The sequence below is a fragment of the Serinus canaria genome, chromosome 6 (genome assembly GCF_022539315.1).
Source record: "Serinus canaria isolate serCan28SL12 chromosome 6, serCan2020, whole genome shotgun sequence".
Classification (NCBI taxonomy): domain Eukaryota; kingdom Metazoa; phylum Chordata; class Aves; order Passeriformes; family Fringillidae; genus Serinus; species Serinus canaria.
The window spans coordinates 8,585,403-8,606,862 of NC_066320.1; the positions used below are offsets into that span (position 1 = coordinate 8,585,403).

At 41.0% G+C, this 21,460-nt stretch overlaps 1 protein-coding gene and 1 long non-coding RNA gene across 9 annotated transcripts in view; one reads left to right on the plus strand and one right to left on the minus strand.

Annotated features, from left to right (window-relative positions):
• LOC108961644 (uncharacterized) overlaps nt 1–13,747 on the minus strand; it is a 33,371-nt gene extending 19,624 nt beyond the window's left edge. Inside the window, exons 1-3 of one of the 2 annotated variants that reach the window (XR_001990004.3) lie at nt 13,563–13,747; nt 7,067–7,194; nt 600–1,043 (exon numbers count right to left, since the gene is read on the minus strand). This is a non-coding gene — a long non-coding RNA (uncharacterized LOC108961644). Of the gene's footprint in view, nt 1–599; nt 1,044–7,066; nt 7,195–13,562 lie in introns of those variants that run through there. The other variant, XR_007777903.1, reaches the window with a different exon arrangement.
• Nucleotides 13,748–13,997: 250 nt separating this feature from the next.
• The window catches only part of LDB3 (LIM domain binding 3), a 114,205-nt gene continuing 106,742 nt past the window's right edge, over nt 13,998–21,460 (plus strand). For 5 of the 7 annotated variants that reach the window (XM_050976398.1, XM_050976401.1, XM_050976404.1 and 2 more), the window contains exons 1-3: nt 13,998–14,081; nt 18,847–18,925; nt 20,044–20,168. In XM_050976398.1, coding sequence (XP_050832355.1) covers nt 20,076–20,168 — 93 coding nt within the window. In that variant the 5' untranslated portion in view covers nt 13,998–14,081; nt 18,847–18,925; nt 20,044–20,075. Of the gene's footprint in view, nt 14,082–18,846; nt 18,926–19,872; nt 19,941–20,043; nt 20,169–21,460 lie in introns of those variants that run through there. The other 2 variants (XM_050976400.1, XM_018911040.3) reach the window with 2 other exon arrangements.

The window sequence follows — 21,460 nt, forward strand, 5'->3', positions numbered from 1 at the left end:
CAGCTCTGGAACAGCTGTGGACTGGCTGAATCCAGAATACCTTCCTAGATTGGTCTGAAATGCTCCTACAAAGACACAGCATAAGAAAAGCAAGGATAAAAACACGAGGAGTGATCTTTTCAGCATCAGAACTCTCTCCAGTGGATCAGATCTTGATCTGAGTCACAATGTAATTTTAATATTTCTTCTTTATGCAGCTTATGAAAAAATTTTTCATTTGGATTTTACTCTGCTCACATACATTCCCACCACTGCACAGACCTTACCTAGAAATCCTCTAGGATTAACCTGAGAAGGAAGGGAAGTATAATATTCAAAACTGGCTTTGTTCACTTTGTGTATTAACTTCAAAGCTATTACACAGCTAAAGCTGAGAAATTTGGGGGGAAATGTACATTACTTCCTGAAGACTGTTTCTTCATTATTGTGAAGTTTCTCAACCAAATGTAAACTTAATTACACAGTCAGTGCCCCCTTCTCTCATTAATGACACATTTTCCCCATTTTCTTCTACAATCCAATGAAAGGCAATGCACTTTAGAAGTAATTTGAAGTTTCATATCTTTATTTTACTTTCTGAGACAGGGAAAGAGAAAGGAGTAACACTTGAGGAAAAGACTATGGTCCTTTCCATACTTAGCTTCTTTTCCAACAGTGGCTTAAGAGATGATTTTAACCCATTCTCAGCAAACTTCCACCGAGCCATAGGGGATTATTATGAAATTCCTTCTGACTTTGCTTTAGCAGGTTTCATGAGAAGAATGCAGAATACAAAGCAATGTTTATACTGAAATGTCTCATGGGTAAGTCAATACATCTGATTTCTGCAACTTCAAAGTTGTTTGCTCTTTGATGTGCTTTTCAAAAGTAAATATTGAGAGGGCAAGGTTTAGTTCTCCAAAAATGGTTGTTCTAGAGATGTATAAAATCCACATCATCCCCACTTTGGCATTTTCATTTTCCCCTTCTCTAAACAGCAGCATTTGTATAGCTGAGGGTTTTCTTCCACAGGGACTAAGTCCACGAGATTGTACTTCTTTCCCCTGAAAGGAAAGGGAAAGTGTTCTATCAACAGTGACTTTCAGCTTTTCCCTGTTCTCTCTCCTAGTGCATAAGAAGTGAACAAAATTCATTTGCAATTCATAGCACTCAGTCCAAAGTGGGGCTGAGCCAAAAAGACCAGGACACCAAGCACTATTGAAACAGTTCTTCCCCATAGACCCTCCAGCAGTTTTTCCTTTGGTTGCAATAAAGGAGGGAACCCAGCAAGCTATTTTTTGTCCTAAGTAAATAAATTCTTTCCTATGTCACATCAGAAGAAACCATAAAATCAATAAAAATGTAATGAGCTTATTTTGAGGGGGGAAATCAGTGCGTTCCAGAAAGTCTGGGGCATTGTTTTGATGTAAACTACAGGAAATTTCGGTCAATCTGAGGTTTAATAAAGGAAGGTTATTAAAACTAAAAATGAAGGTGATAATGACTTCTGCAGCAGACAAAATGTTAATCATGAAAAAAGTGAGGCGTTCAGGCTGGTAATAAACTGCCAAAAGAAACACACTGTTCAAAATCCACAGTGTTTTTATGTAAATGAAATCATAGTCATCAGAGATGGAAAGGAGCTGTTACAGGCTCTCCCTCCACCTACCACAACAGGATATTGTCACCCAGCAGAAGACAATATTAAACTGATAATATATACAGGTAGCAATAAGGAGAAAGAAGAGAGAAAACATCTTCAAACAGGAAACTTGTTTAAAATTATTCCTCAAGTCCAAGGGGTTCTATTACAACTTATTGCTGAGGCTTTTAAAAATATTTAAAAGCATGAAACATGTAATTCTTTCTTTGTCATGAAGGCCATTGACACTACTGAAAGATGGGAAGAAACATTAGCAAATGCTGCCTGTTTCATATGGGTCACAAAAGACCGAAACTGTCAAGAAAATAGGTCTAACTCACACATGTTGTTTGATATGTTAACAAGGAGTGTATGATATATGTCACTAATAGTCCCTTACTCCAGTCATGATTTTGTTCCAAGCAGTACTCTTCAAGACTGCACTCTGCACTCTTCTGCATTCTCTTCCACTTTTAGAGGGTATAAAAAGAATACTTCCATGGCTAGAAGAGCTTTACAAATCCACAGCATGTTGTTCTCTGTATCCTTCAACTCCAACATGTATTAGAGATTAGTTTGTATCTATAAAAAGAACTACAGCTGTTCATGCTCATCTACTTACAAGAGACTTGTAAAGCTTATATTAATTAGGGAGAAATTGTTTGTGAGCACTTCAAAACCCTTGTGTGTACTCTCTGTGTAGCTAACAGCTTTGCCTTCCTTCACCTCTGCTATGTCTATAAAAATCATGCTGGGGAAAGCCTACAAAATTCATCTCATCTGAATATCTCTACAAGTGGTTCCACACTGTAACCCCTGTGGCATTTAGAATAAATCATTATTAGTCCATATTTCATCTCATCCTAGCAGATTTATTTGTGTCCTGTATCCTCCATTTGGCAGCCATTCTCTTGGTTTTGCTGTCTCTCTACACCCTTCAACACAGATGACTGATTGGATTAAAATAATTTAGGACTGAGATGATTCACGTTTCACTTAAAGTCAACTGTACAGGCTGTTCTGCAGAGACCGCCTGTAGTTTACCATGTACTTGGACATGTTCCAGTGACTTGGAGTGTGACAGGACTAGGGCAAATCTGAGACACTTCCCTGTGGCCTTTGGTACTCCAGCAGCTGTTCACAGAGCAGGCTGCTGGCAAAAGCAATGGCAAGTGGTGCTGCGAGTTAACACACAGACTCTGCCCCTTCATGAGGGCACAAACTCAGGCTTAGGTCACCAGTGAAACTGTTTGGTCTGATCATTCAAGCAATTCTGCAAAACTGCTGAGCAATTGATCACTACTGCTGGATCTGCAAAGGACATGCCAAGAGCCAGTGTAATGAGTGGCTGCTTCAAGCCAAGACTGAACAACTGTATAAGGCAGCAACCACATGTTGCCAATCTTTCCAATTCTCACATACAACCATGGTCTTACTCCCTGTGTTTTTCAGCTTATGATCACATTCCATGCTTTTGGAAACTTTTTTACACCCACCACTGAACTAAAAAGTGTCATCATAGAATATGACATTGAGTATTGACATTTCATACATTCTCAAGTAAGACAGGATAGCAAATAGTATTTTCCTTGAAGTCATGTGCAAAACCCACAGCAAGCTTGACATTCAAAAGTAAACAAAGACACTTCCAATGGTATTTTGGGTGTTTCTAGAGCTTTAGGGTGTAACATGGGTAAGTCACTGTTCCCACATGCGCCCATTTTCCTCAGGGTGCTTGGTGCCATTTTTTCCTCAGGCCATCCCAAAAAGGGCTACCATGTCCCTTCATCCTCTGATGCCTCAGTGAAAGGTGCTGCTGTCCCAGTAACTCTGACAAGGCAACCATCTGTCTCTGCTGCTGAAAACACTGCTGAGAGAGAGCCCTTATCTGCAATGCAGTGTTAGTATCACACAATAGTATTTCAGTGGCTGGTAACAAGTATCTCTGTTCAAACACCTGTGTTTGTAGCCTGGGATTTGCTAATGTCATAGGAATGTTATAAAGAGGTTTATATAAAAGCAGTCTTAAAACAAATAAATTCTTATTAGTGTCGTTCCAAGCAACTTTAGACATGACCCACAATCCTGTACACTAAATGATTACTGTGCCTCCCTTACCTCCTCGAATTTATAACCTAAATGCTCATTTTCAAACTTATGCAAACTTCAGAGTTGACGAGATTTACAAGTTGTCCTGTTTACTTCCCTTCTAAGGAGAACAGACTGAGCATATCATCAGTGTAAGCTTAATAAAGGCAGAAAAGTTTCTCCACAGCAAATCCAGGTTAACAGTCTGATATAAACCAGTTATATAAAATTTTTTTGCGTTTCGCAGGAAAACACTTATTTTAGTTACAGTAGTCTGAAAGCACCAGGGCTCTGCTGGACACATAGCACAGGAATTCTGTAGACCCAGCTTGTAGACTAAAGAAAATGCTGCTAGAGTCAAATCAGTGTAGGAAGAAGACCCACTTTCATTTGGCTTACTGCAATCCATACTCAGTCACAATCCACCATAATCCAGATCTATGACTCAGAAGCACAGCAAAAGAGGCCTAAGTAGGTCTTCTAATGCTGACTGTAACTTGGAGGATAGGTAGAATGTGTAACTTGATCAGCCTTAGGTATGGTGGAGAGCAGAGAGAGCTGCAGCTCAGATTAAGCTGTGCCAGTGCACAGACATAACCTGAGAATAAAGCTCACCATGCACATAAAAAATAAACATGACACCTATGTAAATAACTTCCTAATGAGAATTTTTGTGGGAAGTGTTTTACCCACAATGTAAAAGCAAAGTTATTGTTCATTTCCCTCAACATTTGCACTTCCAAAAGTGTACAAGAAGGTGGTTTGGAAACAGACACAAAAATCTGAGACTGCATCATTGTATAGCACACAGTTCTCCAATGCAAAGTTCTATAGAAGAACATTTCCTGAATAGGCTGTGGGACATTTATAGGCATACTTACAATTGCTGCAATGTTTTCAACTGACTGGAAAAATAATATAAAAAAAAAATCTATACCCTTCCACACAGTGCCATGCCTGAAAGGTTGGTTACAAAGCAAGTGACTGTACCTCTAATGTAATAACATTTCCCTCAAAAGCCTCAGTACCTCAAAAATGCATTAAACACACCCAGATGTACCCTTTGCTGTGAAACTGGTGAAACTACTTTCTTTTCAAGCTTTTCAGATGCCTAAAGTTAATCCTATGCATAAACACTTACACAACCCCTGAGGACACACAAGTGAAATGAAGGAGTTAAGGGTATGTTAGGTCAGTACTAAAAGTTAGTGAATTTTAAAAATATTTTTCCAGACTAGTATTTGCTGCTAACACCATGGAACTTTACATTAATATTTTTTGAAGTTTCAGATTTTTTAAAGCCAAGGCTAATACTGATAGGTGAGCTGAGTTGCAATTTTGATTGGATGTAGAAGGCAGCAAGCACTTTGGTACAGCAAACCCTTACCAAGAGGAGGAATGACAGTCCTGAAAAAATAAATACAAGTTTGAATCGGAACTTCAAGATTCTATTTTTTCTTTTTTCCATGTTTTCTGGGCGACCTTGGGAAAATTACCTAATCTTCTCATATCTAAGTATTTCTGCCAGTGAAATAGAGATAATATGCTCTTCATCATCATGTGGCTACTCTCAACTACCTTTTACAGTTTGTTCCAAGATTCATAACTGGAAATAGATTTTTTCCCATTTATTTTATTCATATTTTCTTCCTTTACTGTGGAGTTATCAAAACATCTAAACAACACTATCACATATGAAAGATACAGATTGTTACTGAAGGGGATAAAGAATGCATAGGCATTCTTTTTCTCAACAGAAATAATTTACAGATGCCCACCACACAGACTTCAGTTGTTTTTTACAGGTAACATGAGTAAAGTGGAATCAGGAATTTTATTGTTAAGTTGTAAGAAAAATATGTAGCATGCAATTGTGTACATGTTTTTGATCAAAAGCCCTATATGAAATATAAAGGTTTGTCCCTTGAAAAGAGCAAAGTCAAACAGGTGGTAGAACCATTTTTAGGGTTTTCTGCTCTTTTAATGGGGCAGAAATTGTTCACAGAAGAAGGGAATCCTTGACCAGCAGTGTCATCCAGGAAACAAGGGTAACATAAGCTGGGTGAAGCACTACAAAATCAAACCAGCAAAATTTCCACAATCTTCCCTGAATGAAGAATGAAAATCAATGAACACTGTATGATTTAGCTGGCTCTGAATATCAGACAGTTGTTTCTGCCTTGTCCAGACATGTTCAGGACCAACTTCTACTTTCATGCACAAAAGAGCTCCATTAATATAAAAGGATGTAAAATAAGGCACTTCATCAAAGCTTGAACTCCAAGAGCTGTTAAGAATAAAGTGAGGCTCACCATGAAAGCAAGGAAAGAAGGCAAGAATAAGACTATACTCTTAAAAGCTTATAGAAGCAGTTCTAGTAGCTTCTAGAATCACAGCATGCCAGAATCTCTAGGGTAACTGTCCAGTGCTGACACGTGACATCAAGGAAATCCGTTCTCACCAGGATCCCAGCAGTATCAACATACGCCAGACTGGTCATGGTCACAAGCACAACCATAGAATAGAACATAAGACAATATTTTCAGTAATACCTCTTCCCTTATTTGCCTATATTTTGATATGCTATGCAAGTTTGCCTTTAAAGAAAAAAGAAAAGAAGAAAGGTTTAAAAACAAACAAAGAAAAATTTGTTTTCTTTTTGACAAAAAGTTTCAGATCTAAACTTACCAGTTCTTTCCCAGTGTGACTGCTCACCTTCATCCTCTTGTGCACACTACAGAAATCCTGCATAGCTCAGCCCATATCTCAGAGATTCTTCTCATTTTCCCTACTTCCAGCAATTAGGGACAAGTCAACTCTTCTCTAGTTAACACACAGGGCCAGAGCGAAGGTCCTTGCTTACACTTTCCATGAAACTGCTAAAAAATAGCTGTTTGTCCCCTCATTTTCCTTTCAAACCTTGATCTCTTGATCAGGACTTCGCTCCTCTACCTGCTAGATTCTGCAGTCAAACATTCCTTGACATTCATCCCAAGGACAGTCCTTCTTTCAAGCCCTCCCAGCAGTATCAACCATCTTCTTCTAATTTTTAGTAGTTCACACTTCTAGTACTCCCTTCCAAGCAGCCCCAATGCCCTCAGGTGGCAAAACCATCAGTAATTAAACACGCCTCCCTCCTGGCTTTTAAAGGAACTATTTATGCTTCCACCTTAACATATAAACAGACGGAGTCTGGGCTTATAATAACCCTTCAGCTGTGATTTAAAAATATGAATCCTTTTGATGCTGCTGTCCTCAGCTGAAGCCTCTGAGTAACAGAAGCATGTGGCAGAACCCTTAATGGGTACTGATAGATCTTATTTGAAGTGCTATTTTCCAGATGCACTTAAAACTCACTTTGTGCTGCTGCTCAGTGAAGTAAGAAGAGAACTTAATCTGATGAAGGACAGAGTTGGGGCAGTAGCATCAGGCAGATTGGTGGTTCATCACATTCACTGCATGGATTCCTTTTGAAAATCATTCCTCTGAAAAAGAAAAAGCCACACCAGCTTTTCAGGTTCAGGATCATTATGTTCAGTTAGATGAGAAGTAAGTTTCACACAGAAAGAGCTGCTCTCTTTAGGCACTGTAGATACCAGTTTTTATTCACCTAAAGAAATTAGAACCATGTAAATTCCATGAAACATGATGTGAAACTCCATTTCAATAAATCACCTACTTTAATTCTTGTTTTACTCCAAGCTGTGATGGTAGACTTTGACCAAAGGCAAAAGAAGGGAAATAAGAAAACACAATTCAGGATATCCATTAGCACTGCATCAAAATCAACTAACTGCAAATAAATCAGGGAATCCAAAAATGTTGAAAAACAGTAATATGAAACAGCCATCTTCTCTTTCTGCTTGTGGGCCAGAAAAGGGACTCAGAGTTACCATCTTGTGTCAAATTTCTCCTTGCTGCTTTCACTGAATCCATGATTTTCATCACATGCAGGAGCCAGACCATAATGATTCCAGGGACAGGGCTAAGGAGGCCACAGCACATGTTACAGAGCTGCACTTTGCAGTTTCCCTTCATTGTGCTGTTTCCTGAAAGAGTCCCATCACAGCTGAACCTGCTCTGTTTCAGTACAAAGACAACTGCTTCTTAGAGCAGTTCATGAACACGGCAACAGAGTGAGCTGCCTGAATTCCAGCTTGTAAAAATAAAATTACTGCAGGAGTTTTCAAAATAACACAGCTGACTGCCCAGTGTCACTGGAAACCATTTCTGGGAAACCCAGGATTCGGGGTTTAGGATCAGGGCATTTCTTTAGCCAAAAGATGATCAAGGCCAGATGTCATCAGAACAGCCATACAAGTAGGAATAGCATGATACTGGTAAAGACAAAGCAAAGGGATTTAGATAATCAGCCATACAAGGTGGATCCTGATGGGAATGGGGTATCTCATCCACTACCTAAGGGGCATTCTCTGAACAGAAAATCGTGGTAATTAAACAACTTCATGAGGATCATAAATCAATTCTGAATCTTTCACTTAAAAACCAAAAAGTCCAGTGCCAATAAAGCAATATCCTCTACTAAGCACTTTGTGTCTTTGTGACTACTTGCTTAAGATTTTCATGATACTAGTATTTATTCTCCAGTTTTGTTTGTCAGGACGGGAGACAGAAATTTGAAAAAGAATTCTGGTGGTCCAAAGGACATTCAATTGAACTTCAACAACAGAACAGCTTTGGAAGTCCCAAATGCAACACTCACAGCTATTACATATACAGTGCAAGTTGCACCACAGTACACTCAAAATGCTGGTTGATTTGACAAGTCAAGAGGATCCCAAGATGTTTCTGTTTCAACATGTCACTAACTTGCAGGCACTTTTCTTTCTCTGCTTTCTCCTTCCAAGATCTAGTGGCTTGGTTCCAGCAGAATTATTTGACTTCAGTAAAATTTGACTGTTACTAGTTTACTTGATCTAAACTTGAAAGAGCTCATAAGAGGAAAAAGCTCATTCCTGAAACTTGTATTCTGTTCCCTCTACAACTTATATCCAGCATGTAAAGAGAAAGGGCAAAATAATAGAAATGGAATAAAGAATAAGACATTCCTGTTGACTTGTATGGGAGTTCCATTCTTGTTAACTCATGCATTGTTTTAAATAATGGGGGAATTGAAACAGGTTACTTATACAATAGGATCCTGAATTTGTATCACACTCATCCTCCCAGAGCCCACTGAAACTCAGCTGGAAAGCTTGGCTGGCCCAAAACAAACTTTGAATTACTGAAACTGCCAATAAAGCTACAAAACAACTTTATTTTACTTATTGGGATTGTACAGGTATGGTCTAGAACATTTTTTTGACATGGTGTGCCGTTCTTTATTAGTCCTTGGCTCTGCTTACTGCCTGAAAACATTGTGCAAGGACAGAGCTGGCTGCTCAGTTACTGTCTACTGAGTTGTATATTTAGCACCTGACCATCAAGATATTCTTGATCTTTCTTCAATGCTGGGCACTGAGATGCCAGAAAGAAGAAAAACATATACCAGCACTCAGGCTCCAGCAGCAGCTAAGTTAAACTTAGCTCACAGTTTCCTCAGCAAAATTTATCCCAGTTTTCACACATCTCAATGAAAACTGCTTCAATAAATCAATGGGCTCAAAACTGAAAAAAATCATCAGCTAAAGGCACCAAGTAATCAAACTGAACAAGATTGCTACTCAGCTGACACTGCTTTGTGGTAAGTATCAAAGATAGTTCTGAGGCAGAGTAGGGCCTTAACTCCTTCTGTGTGTTAGGCAATTTGATTTAGCACAGTACCCAATATTATCTGTAAAAGGTCATATCGTTTACTCTTGGAGTGCTGCAAGGCAAATTCAGGAAGGTTCTGCATACTCAAAACACAAGATTACCAGTGCCTGTTGTAAGAAAGATGCCATGATGGATTAATGAATCTTCAATGGCAAGATGCAGAGAAATACCAAAGGAAACAAGTGGGAAGAGATTCACCTTTCCCTTTATACAAAGAGCCTGCATTTACAACTATTTACAGTTAAACAGTGAGTTAGAATTAAGAGGACAACGTTTATTTAGCCATACTAACTGAAAATATTAATTTTTAAGAGAATTCCATATTTTCTTCTATCTAAAATCAGTGCACTAGACATTAATGCTGACATTTTGGGGCCATATTAGCTCAAATTTAGCATGAAAGTGGTGAGGGTTATAAGTCAAGCAGCATTTCTGGGGATCATCCTGCTGACAGTCCCTCTTGACTTACCTACTGCCAGAACAGTTTTCATCCTGTACCAGGAATGTTATGCTAATAATATAGCCCAGGGAAATTAGAGGAACAGTCCAAGGAGGTTATCATTTGGACAGCCTTCTTTGTCATGTTTGAGAAACTCCCTAGAATTGCAATTCACAATGTTCTATTGAATCTGTATACAACAGCTTCACATTGTGATTATTTTGCTTGCATGTTGGTTTGGTCTTATACATGGGCAACACTAGGAAGTCTGCAAAATTACTAAGGTAAGACTGAAAACAGGAATGATGCATCTCTATCTTACAAGGATAAAATCACTAAAGTCAAGTCACTAAAAATATGATCCTCGTCTGAGCTGTACTTGCTACATGTCCCTAAAATTTTCTGCAAAAGAAACTAATTTTAGAGATCCAAAGTATTACATTCCTTTGGCAGCATTTTTTGCCAGTGCCAGAACATGATCCCACATGAATAAGACTGTTAACTGGACATAACTAAGGTCCTAATTTTAAAGAAATTCCTCCTAGTCTTTTGTGAGAAGGGAATTGAAAACTGTGAGTTGTTTTGTAAATTGCCCATTTATTTGCCAGTGACAGAAGGAACAAACCACTGACTCTCCTGCCCCCTTACACAGCATGTGCAAAGAACTGGGAAAAACAGAACTGCTAAGCAATCACAAATGGAACAGCCTCATTTACTGGAGCTGACACAGTTTGGTTAAATAACAGTGCAAGTGCAGGCCAGATCTGCACTCCTCTGAACGCTAGCACTTCTGTCTGAACAGTCACATCAGTGTTGCCACAGAGAATTAACACCTACACAGCCCATACAAACCAAAGGCATTATCTTCTTCCCAGTTACTTGTTCCTCAGCAGGGCCTCTCAGAAAGCCACACTCATCACTAGTTTAGTTCTGAACTCAGAATGAGTGAGATGACATGTCAAAAGCACTTTTCCAAGAGAGAGCATATCCATACTTTGTGCTGCAATGTCTGCACTTTACTTGATAATTTCCCTAATTTCATCATTGTTGAGGAGCCACTTAGTACTGGAGGAGGCCAGCCTTGTTGGGTAGCAGTCATTCTTTAAATTTCCATTCATGGTGGTTGCACCTTCAGATTAAAATTACTGCAAATAAACTGTGCAGACAGCTTACTAAAGTACCTGATAAACCTTGTGAAACCATACTGCAGAAATTTATGGAAAATTAGGGGCCTATCTACAAGAAAAACAATGTTTCTGAGAATGATCTGAGGCTGAACAGCTGACAAAACAGTCTGGAAGATGAGATTGTGATTAGAAAAAAGGATGAAAGACTTCCAGAAAATTAGCCCTTGACAGAACTATCTGAATTTTCCAATCAAGGAAATTAACCAGGCTGGAATGAAACTCATGGGTCAAAAGCAAATCACACTGAGGGAGTCACTGAGAAAAACAGACTGCTAATAAATAAATCTATCAGTAAGCTACTTTCCAGAAAGGAAATAGGATTGTTTGCACAAGATGGCCCAGCCAGTATAGTCTTAGTGCTCAGCTTTTTGTAGTAAGTGGTGATCCCAATGGTGTTTCAGGGAACTATTCCAAGGCCATATTTCTGAAACATCATTTAAAATATGTGTTGTCTTAGATAGCAAAGGTTCTATCATCATCATAGTACGAGGATTTCATATTATCAGAGCTTCATACCTTCTTGATACAGGCAGCTCCTCTACACACTGACTTCTCCAGGTCCTCACAGTAATCTAGCTCACCCCACTCCTCTTTCCTTACTCTTATATAGCACTAGTTCTTATTGATTGCAGGTGTGGCCTGTTAAGATCAGGCCCACCTCCAATCTTCAACAACTGAAACAGCTGCAACTTATTGGGCTTGCAAGATCACCCTCTACAAATATGTGTTTAATACTGTCACTAGTGCTTTCTAGAAAAATAGGACAGAGGAATTTGTCCCTCCAAATGGCAGACATAAGTTTCTTGGAACAAGCCTGTAGGCTCTTTCAGAGAGTGCTGAGCAGGTAGAGGTCCCATACTTTCAAGTTCCCCAGCCTTGAGTGACCCATGGAGAAACATACAAGCTTGTGTATTTCATCCTGTTCCAAATAAAAACAAAATCTGAAGCAAAACTGATCCACCACTCATCGGAAAAGGATTATTGGCCACTTCCCAGTCATCCTTGCTGATACTTTTACCAGGGAGCAAAAAATCAAGTTTTTGAAGGCCTTGGAAAGACTCAGGTATAAGTCCTTAAATCTAAATATGATTTTTTTTTTCTATCACACATAGAATAGGATAATATAACAGAGCATAATGAAATATGACCATCTGGATCATGTTTTCCAGCCTAAATCACCAAATATGCTACTTTATGAGGTTGCTCACCTCATCACAAGACGCAAAATGTTTCTGCTGGGGATATAAGCCAACTTGTCAGTGGAATATTTTTGCAACTACTGTTAAGTCACAATCCATATGAATATGAATTCTGGCCAAAGATAAATACAGAAATAATTTAGATCAATTTTTCCAGGCCTTTTCTGTGCATCCTGTACATTGGACTTGAAGTGTAAAGAGACTTGAACTTCCATAAGACGAGAAACACTAAACCTGAACTGCGACCCTTTAAGTAGGCTGGAGCTGAGAAGCTTCTCAAAAGGGCTGTGTATGTCAGCGATTCCACTGCTGTGTTTATCACGGCCCTTTCGGGCCCTCAGTGCGGGGGTTTCGCCCCGGGCCCGCCTGCGCCGCCGCCCTGTCCCTGGTGCTGACCGGGCACGGCCGCTCCGCTGCGGAGCCAGCGCGGGGCCGCTGCTCGGGACCTTCCCAGCCCGGGGAATTCTCGCTCCTGGGCAAATCCCAGGGGACTCCGATGCCACGGGGCACCGCAAGCGTTTCCAGGGGTTCAACGATTGGGAACACGCTTTTCTTTTTTAAAGAAATTTTAACAAACTCATAAAGCAGTGGCTCTGTCATTGCACTGAGAAAACAGCTGCCTTTCTGCAGGCTGCTTTGGGGAGCATAACAGAAAAAGCCAAAAAAGCAAACCAAACTGCTGAATAGAGGGATGTATGGAGCGGGATGCCTGCTCCTTGACAGCACTCAGCAGGACCATGTGGAGGCACCACAAGGCTCAATCTCTTAAATCATCTCAGCATCAGTAGCCTGGTGGGCAACTAAATTGTTCGTTCTGCATTTTTTGTCTTCCAAACCCTTTGTCTTCTCTCGGGACGTCGTTTTAACTTTTCCATTTAACTAAACGACAATTGCTTATCAGTACCAGTGAATCAGCGGGGGAAAACAACCTCGCTTCCACTTTTCCTGGGGGTCAGTGAATGAAACCACCGTTCTCACTCGTGTTCCGGCGGCGAGCAAAGGGGCTGAAGGCAGCAGGCGGTGAGCGAAGGGGCTGAAGGCTGCGAGCTCCAAGCCCGCAATTCATTAACACCCAACGCTCAAGAGCTTTTGCTGAACTTGGGCAGGACAGCAGCCCCTCCCGGCCGCCCTCGCCGCCTTCCAGAGCGTTCCTGGTCCCACTCGCGGGCGCAGCCCCCCCGCTCCCGCCGCCATTTCATCCTTCGCATCCTTCCCTAAGGGCTCAGACGCGGAACGCCCGCCCCCCGGGATACCTGCTGCCCCGGCGCTCGGCCGAACCGCTCCCCACAGCTCTGTGTAACCTTCCCGCTCTGCCACCACGGCCCCGAGGTGATCTCAGCACAAACTCGGATATTTACACACCGCCGGCAGCGGCTTCTCGCAGATCGGTCCTTGCGCCACCGCTTGAGGCAAATCCCCTCCGGCGACGCCTCGCCCGCCCAGCGCCCCCTTACGGCGGGACGGGGACAGGCCGCCTCCCTCAGCGCGGCGCTCCCGGCGGCCCGGGCGCTTTAAAAGCTCCACCTGCGGGGCAGTGGCTCTTTCCTCGCCTCGGGGGCGGGCGGGTGCCTCAGCGCTTCCATCGGCCTCGGTCGCGGCCGCCCCCTGGCTGCGGGGGCGATGTCCGTGGGTGCGGCAGCCGCGGCTCCCGCGGGGGCGGTACCGGGACCGGGACTCCCCCGGCGCGGCCCGGGCAGCGCTGCGCGGCCGGAGGTGGCGGGGCGCGGCCGCTCGGCCCGGCGGTACCGGTGAGCGAGAATCTGCGGTGCAAGGTGGGTCGCGCCACAACTACAGCGTGTCTGTAGTGGAAAATTAAACCCTGGAGATGCCTCACTGGGAAGGCAGAAGTGAGTAGGCGAGGCTGAAGTGTAACTTTTGGGAGGCTGCTTAGTTATCTTGCACCCTTGTGGTTATAGGCGCACCGCTACATCAGCGTGCTGTGGTGATCCCTGAGGAATCTGCGATGGCCAAATTACACTGACGGCACAGGATCCCTCTCGTAAGGCTCGTTGTACACTCCCCGAGCTGTGCCAGACCTCGGGCCGTCAGGAGGCGAAGCCTGCGCTCTAAGAGGTCCTGTGACCTCCATGTCAGAGCTCAGCCCTCCTGTGTGGAGCTGGCTGTGATGTCTTTGGGTTTGTTTGGTTTTTTTTCGTTCGCTGCTTTCTCTTTCCTGAGGCCAAATAGTCAATTAGGTTCCCCTGCAGCAAGGCACAGATTACACTAGTCATAGGATTGCTGTAAACTTCCCTAGTTTCAGCTCAGAGTTGGAGAACAACAATGAAAACTGAACAGCATCACGTTTTGCAGACTACTTTTTCTGCCTCAAATACATGTATTAGCAACTGAGCACCATGTTTTAATCCAATTTGCTGCTGTTGACTCATTTTCTCACCTAAAGTGGGTAATCTAAGTGCTGTGGTTTTGTTTATAAACAGAGCATGGTTAAAACAACGGGTGTTTAGGTGTTCTTTGCCTTAAAATAATAAATTTTCTTGTCACGACAAGGTAAGTGCCATAGAAGTCCTGAGTATTATATGGTATAGTGTCTTTAAAAACAATGACTGAAAACCTGGTAAGATGAGAACTTCCTAACATACACCTAAGTCTTCACAGTCTGGAGAGCTATCTTCCCCTTGCCTTTCATGGTGAATCTGTCTCTCCACAGGTTTCCAGTAATACAGTTACCAAAAAATCTTTGTGTCTTTAAAAGTTTAATTCTGACTAAACTGTGTTGTATACCAAATATTTTCTGGTAGTGAAAGGAAGTTGGTATAAAGAAAAAAAGGCCATACAGCAGAGGAAAAAAGTTTGAAATACAGGTTTGTTTGGGGTGGTTTTTTTTTTTTTTTTGGTGAAGATGGAAATAGCCATGGTGAAAGATCTGGAGGGAGGGGTAGATAGCAAATTCGGTTAATTGGTAAAGAGATACTGTCAGCAGCAAACAGCCAAACAGGAAACACTTGAGCTGCATTTCTGAAGGCATTATATGATAGAGAAGGAAGATAATATTCTATCATTATATTGCTCTAGCATATCTCCCCAGCGTTATCAGCTTTTTCTGGAACCCACAAAGCACAGTCTTAGTAAGGTATTGACAAAGCAGAATGTAATGAAGTCAAGTGTGATAGAGAATTTAGTGGCTTGAGAAAGATCTAGACTTAGGACATATTGATAAAGGGGCTAAAATGTACTCAGAAATCCTAAGGTCTGTGAGAATTGAAGGATTTTAAATCAATAGGTGAAACAAAGTTGTACATGAAGTACAAGTAGGATTAGATCAATTTAGTTCAGAGTTCAGCAGTGAAGGAAAGGAGAGCACCGTGAGCTCTTTTGCAGAATAGTCTTACTTTTGAAGCAGTTTTGAACTTGTGGGCAAAAATGTCTTTGCTCTTGATAATTAATTTTATATTCAGTTTGCCACTGGCAAGGTAGGAATTCAGAGATAATTTTTTTTCCATCTCTAATATGTCAGTTTCAAATTCCTTAGCACTGCTTAGCTAATATATAGTAAATGTGTGCTATTTCTTCCTGTGGATGACAGTGAACATCAGTCCCCAGGTACAGCTGTTGATTTCATGTGAAATGTACTTAGCATTGGGTTGATTCAAAACTTTGGAAAACTCTAGGATTGCCTATATTGATCAACTGGTTCAAAGCTTGGGTTTTCTTCAGACGTGTTTAGTGAGTAGTTTCTTCAAAGGCTCCAATCACCTTGCCTGGTTTCTTGGGGGGAGGGTTTTTTGGTTGGTTGGTTTTTGTTTGGGTTTTTTGTTTGTTTGCCTGTTTGTTTTTCCTAAGGGAAAGTCTATCCAGCTTGTTGAATATCTTCCTATTAAAGAGGAGATGATTGTTTATTCATGCACGGTAAAAATCTTTCACTTGCCTAAACATAAAACACTGAAACCATGACCTTGTATGCATCTTTTTATTTGCCAGAGATTCATAGTCTGTTGCAGCTCAGAAGTCAAACTCTCAAGCAATCCACTTCTGCAATCCTTGATGATACAAATGATACAACCTTGTTGCTGCAGTAGCAGTAATTCTAGTCTCCCCTGTGCCACAGGAGCTAAAATATAACCCCTGATTAATGTGTCCAGCTTTGTGAAGTAGTAGCAACTTGAACAATTGGAATTTCCATTACTTGTTTCCTTGCACCTTAATTTAGCATTGACACTGGTGGCTTTTATTTCATTCACTTCATGTCTTTGCACTCCCGAGCATGCAGTTGTGGCTCTCCCAAAGTCAGCTCACTGTATTACGCACAGCATGGTCTCCTAGCATGTGTGAATTGTTTCCGCTGGTGTAACATCTCTGCAGGGCTTGGGGAAGGACAGCCCTGCTCGGGCTCAGAGGCATTTGCTGGAGGTGGTGGCACTCTTCTCTGCCTGGTACCCATCCAGCTTCCTTGCAACTGTTCCCATCTGTCAGCTGGGAATAGCTTGGGGCAGGAGGGGGGCTGCCTGGGGAGCTCTGGAAAATCCTCTGATTTGATATGTGTAGAGAAAATGTCACCCTGCACCTGGAATATGTTTTTTGTTTAAATGTCACCCCTTACATCAGTGACCTCATCTGACTCAGCACTCAGCATAGCTTCTCTCTGAAGAGAGGGGAGCTTTAAGCAAGTCATGGATTTTGACGTAGCCAGAGAATGTCGGGAAGAAGGCACACCATGAGAAACAAAATCTGAGCAAACAAAAATTATTTTTGAAACAGACTAGCAGGCAGTTATGTCAAGCAACTTAAAACCTAATCTAAACATCAGAAGCCTCTGAAAAGAGGAAACTGACAGTTCTGTACACACAGTTTATTTCAGCCTCTGGTTTCCCAGAAGGTTTTGCTGAGGTTTGTGCTGGTAGCTGTGGCAGCGCTGTACCTGCTGCACTGATGTCTCACCTTTGAAAACGGGACAGGGCTGAAATAGCCATCTGGGTGGATCACCAGCTTTGTTATTTAGAGGCTGATTGTACTGGAAGTCTGTAGAAGGTGAGACCTGTGCTAAGGGTGTCTCTAAGAAATGGACCTGTGACAACAGCATGAGCTTCTGTAGCATTTAACTTCATTATTAGGAGCAGAGGGCTTCGGGCAGACCAAGGGGATACCGGCACTAGAGAGGTTTAGAGAGAGAAAATTCTGGAATATTCTTTCTCTGAATTGCACCTGGTAGGGATAGTGCAGATGCATGAAAGAGCTGTGGTCCTGGTGTGTTGAAGGGAAATGTTGGCCAGGACGCTGGCATATCCTCTACACTTTCCTTTTAAAAATGCCAAGCTATGCTGAACATTCAAGCAGACATGGACAGAAACCAAAGGAGTAGGAACAAGTGACCTCAGTTTAACATTTCATTCAAATGACAGAGACCCAAATGCGATGCCTGCTCTCGTTTCTTAGCATGCCACTCAGCCTGAAGGATCTCTCAGATCCTTTCAGATGTCCTGATAAGAAAATAACATGTTAGAGATGTGAAAGTAGGACAGAAGCACAGTGTTTGATTAAACACCATCTCTGTTTCTTAGTGCTTAGCTCTATTCAGTTTGTTGTGTGGTTTTATTCTGTTCTGAGTTTTGCTCCCCCCCTTTTCTGTTATTTATGCAAATAACTGAAGATTTAGGTATGGGAAAGTAACATGCACAGAATTTTAAGCCCATAAAACTGTGGTCTTTGTTGTAATACTTATTTGTGTGATACTGTATTCAGTAGTGAAGCAATGACTTTTTATGTTTATCTTACTCCTGCTTTTATTCTGTTATCCTGAACTCTTGAAATGGAGCCCAGAAAGGGCACTAAAACCAGCAGTGAATTCCTAAGAAAAGTAAAAGTGCAATGAAAATATGCCTTCAAACTTTAGTGTGTGCATGTGGCTTTAAAAAAAAAAATCAGTATTAGATAAACTGGCAGGCTAGGAAACTCTGCCATTTTAAGTCCAACAAGTCCATTTTGCCTCTCCTCAAAGTAATCATCCAGCATCAGTGGTTCTGGACTCACAGAGGACAGATTAAAAAACTCTTAATGTAAATATACCTTTGAGTTATTTGTGAGACATCAAAACCCTGCTTTATTTTCAAGCTGTATTTGCTTTCATTTTGGTTGGGCCAGTTCCACTGGCTTAGTGCAACTTTTATTTAAATCTGTGTGAATTGCTGTGGTTTAATGTGGACCTCTGGCTAAACCAGAGGGTCATATGGTTTAGTCTAGTGCCTATGCAGAGATTAATTATTCCTTTGCACAAATGGCTTTTCTGGCACTGTGAATGCCAGACAGAAACTTTTATTGCTTCATGGTTTTGAAAAATTATTGACCATCTATTTAGACAAAAACTGAGTTCCTGGTAGTGTTTGCTCTCTGCTGGTTTGTAGTCAGATATTTGTCATGTTTCAAGGTAGGTGTATTGGCAGGGTGATCAATGTTCAAGCTGAGCTGCCTCACTCTAGTGCATTGTGTGGGCTTGCTTGTCTTTTTGATTATCAAAGAAGAACCCATGTTTGAGGGACATTTTCTCCCCCTTTTTGAGTATAATGGCAATTTCTTTCTAACCAGAGGATAAAGGAGGATAAATGCTGCAAAGATACAGAAGAAGGGTTCTGGAGGTCCTGCACAAATTAATGACTTGAAAGGGGTGAGTGTTATTTAATGTTTGTAGCTTTACCCTGAGAGCAGAAACTTTTTGTTTATACTGTAGTTCTGCCAACAGCTTCTTCCCTACCCTTGCGCCCTCTGTATTTGAGCAATTTCTAATCTAGGGCAGAAATGCTATCTAGCATTACTGAACAAGGGTTATAGATTTATGGAACTCTTAAGAACTGGAATGTAAACTATGAAAAAATCAAAGAATTAATGAAGGCAGCAATTAGCTAACTATTTGTATTCTTAGCCTTTAATTCAAGCATCACACCTTTAGAAGACTTGTATTTAAGCAATAGAACACGTATGTAGTGGAACCATGCTTTTGTCACAGAAATTATATGCTGACTAGAAGTATCCCATGATCTCTTTATACTCAGAAAAAATAAATCTTAATTTTTCCTAGGGAAAGCAAGGGCTGTGGAACTAAGAGCCAAACATGAAGTTGTGGGATTTTTTTTTTGGTGATGCTAAATACATGTAGTACATACTTTTTTCAGTTTAACAAAGCATTGCAAAAGAAGGTTAACATCTCCTTGGTGCCTTTTCTGCTACATATCATGGAAATACCTATGGAAATTTATATATATCATGGAATATACCTATGGATATTTCCAATACATGGAAATATCTATCTACAAAAGAACTTGTATTATATGTCACAGTGCAAGATACCTATGTGCTGAAGCAGAATTTAAAAATTACTTTGTAGTTGTTAACAGGTTAGTGAAGAGACTTGGGTGTTTGGGATTTTAGAATGGGATTTTGTTTGCTTTTTTTCTTAAAACATGTGTTTTGCTTATAAAGTAACTGAGCAGTATGAGGGGCTTGAGGAGCCTAGAAAGATCTGTCCCCTTCCATGGGGACTATATTAGACCTCTGAGTCATGGAGTCTTTGCATAGTAGGTGTCTGGTTACAAACCTTTTATGGGCCCTCCTCAGCTGGGATATCAGCATCTGCATTATAGCTCCCATCTATTCTTAGGTGGTATCAGAGCACGACTGAACAGGCAAGGCAGAGAGAGAATTGCTTTCGTTTATGTAAAACCCTTCCCTGTTCTCAGTCTGTTTTTTCACACTTTTTTCTGTCTGCCCCATCCTTCTGTCCTGCAGTGCCCTGTTGCTGCCTGTGAAAGTGGTACAACATGGCTTACAGTGTGACTCTGAATGGACCTGGACCGTGGGGCTTCCGACTGCAAGGGGGCAAGGACTTCAACATGCCCTTGACCATCTCCAGAGTAAGTGTGCAAAAAAACCTGGTTGAGCTTGTTTGGGTTGGAAAATAGCAGTCATATGTACCCTTTGACCTGGCCTAGCAGAATTGAAGATCTTTGCACCTAGGTGTGAATAAAGGCAATATAATCTGAACTAGAAATGTGCCAGTTTGAAGTACAGCCTGGCATCAATAATGCCTCGGGAAGACAGTTCTGGTTGGAATATTTTTATGGTTGGTGATACTGTCTCTTTTAAGTAAGCTTCCAGTTCTATTCTGTACAGTGTTGTCTCTTTTTCTGCTGGTAGGGGCCTCACTGGTGCAATTTGGGGGGAAGCAAAAAGAACAACTCTGAATGGGAATATAGAATTATGTTTCTAGAAAATAAACATGTAGCTGCTTGTAAGTATGTGAAGTCAGATATTAAAACTGAACAAAGACAGGGATATGTCCCCTCTTGTGATGGGGTGCAATAGTTGGATAAAAATTAGACATGTCAAGCAGAAGGCTCAGTAGTACTTAAGATACTGTCTTAAATTATGCAGAAGCCTTCCATTTGCAGCTGACAAACAGCATGGATTTAATAATTAATTACCTGGTGTATCTGTCAATTACAGCCATGGATCTCCTAGCTGCCTTTTTCTCTTCTCTTCCCCTTGAAGCATTATTTTAAGGTGTTGCAGTTCAGTACTCCTATTACCTGAATTAATTCTGTTTCTTAAATATTTTTAACATTGAATGGTTTTCAGGAAATTTGTGTTTCCCTTACCTACTTTTCTCTTGTAAGACAGTTCTGTGTGATTTCTGGTAGCTCCCTTCTTCTTTTCTTGTTTCTGACAGTCTCAAATCTGCTCCAGAATGTTTAGATCTTTCTAGAGAGGTCTTGGCTCCTCCACAAATCACCTGCACAAGGCTTATTTTGCAGTACAGTGACAAGAGAGGTTACTTACATAACAGCATGTAAGAGAAATACCAGAATGATTTAACCAGACAAACAAGTAGAATGCAAATAAAAGGTCTGCTCCACTCAAAAATGATTATAAAAAAAGACACCTACACTGCTTTTAAGACTATGTTGTTTTTTTCATAATGAAAAAATACAGTCTGTTAAGTTGTGGGTACAAAATGTATATCTCTGCAACAAATGTGATTCAAAGTCAGTTGGTAAGTTTCTGAAATCTTAGCTATGCTGTTTCATATTCATGCTGTGAAACTGTATCATCTGATCTTCCTTGTTCTTATGCACATTATCTCTTCATTGGAAGACAGAGCCACGTTTATCTTAATACTATGATGATGAGACATATTTTTCATAAC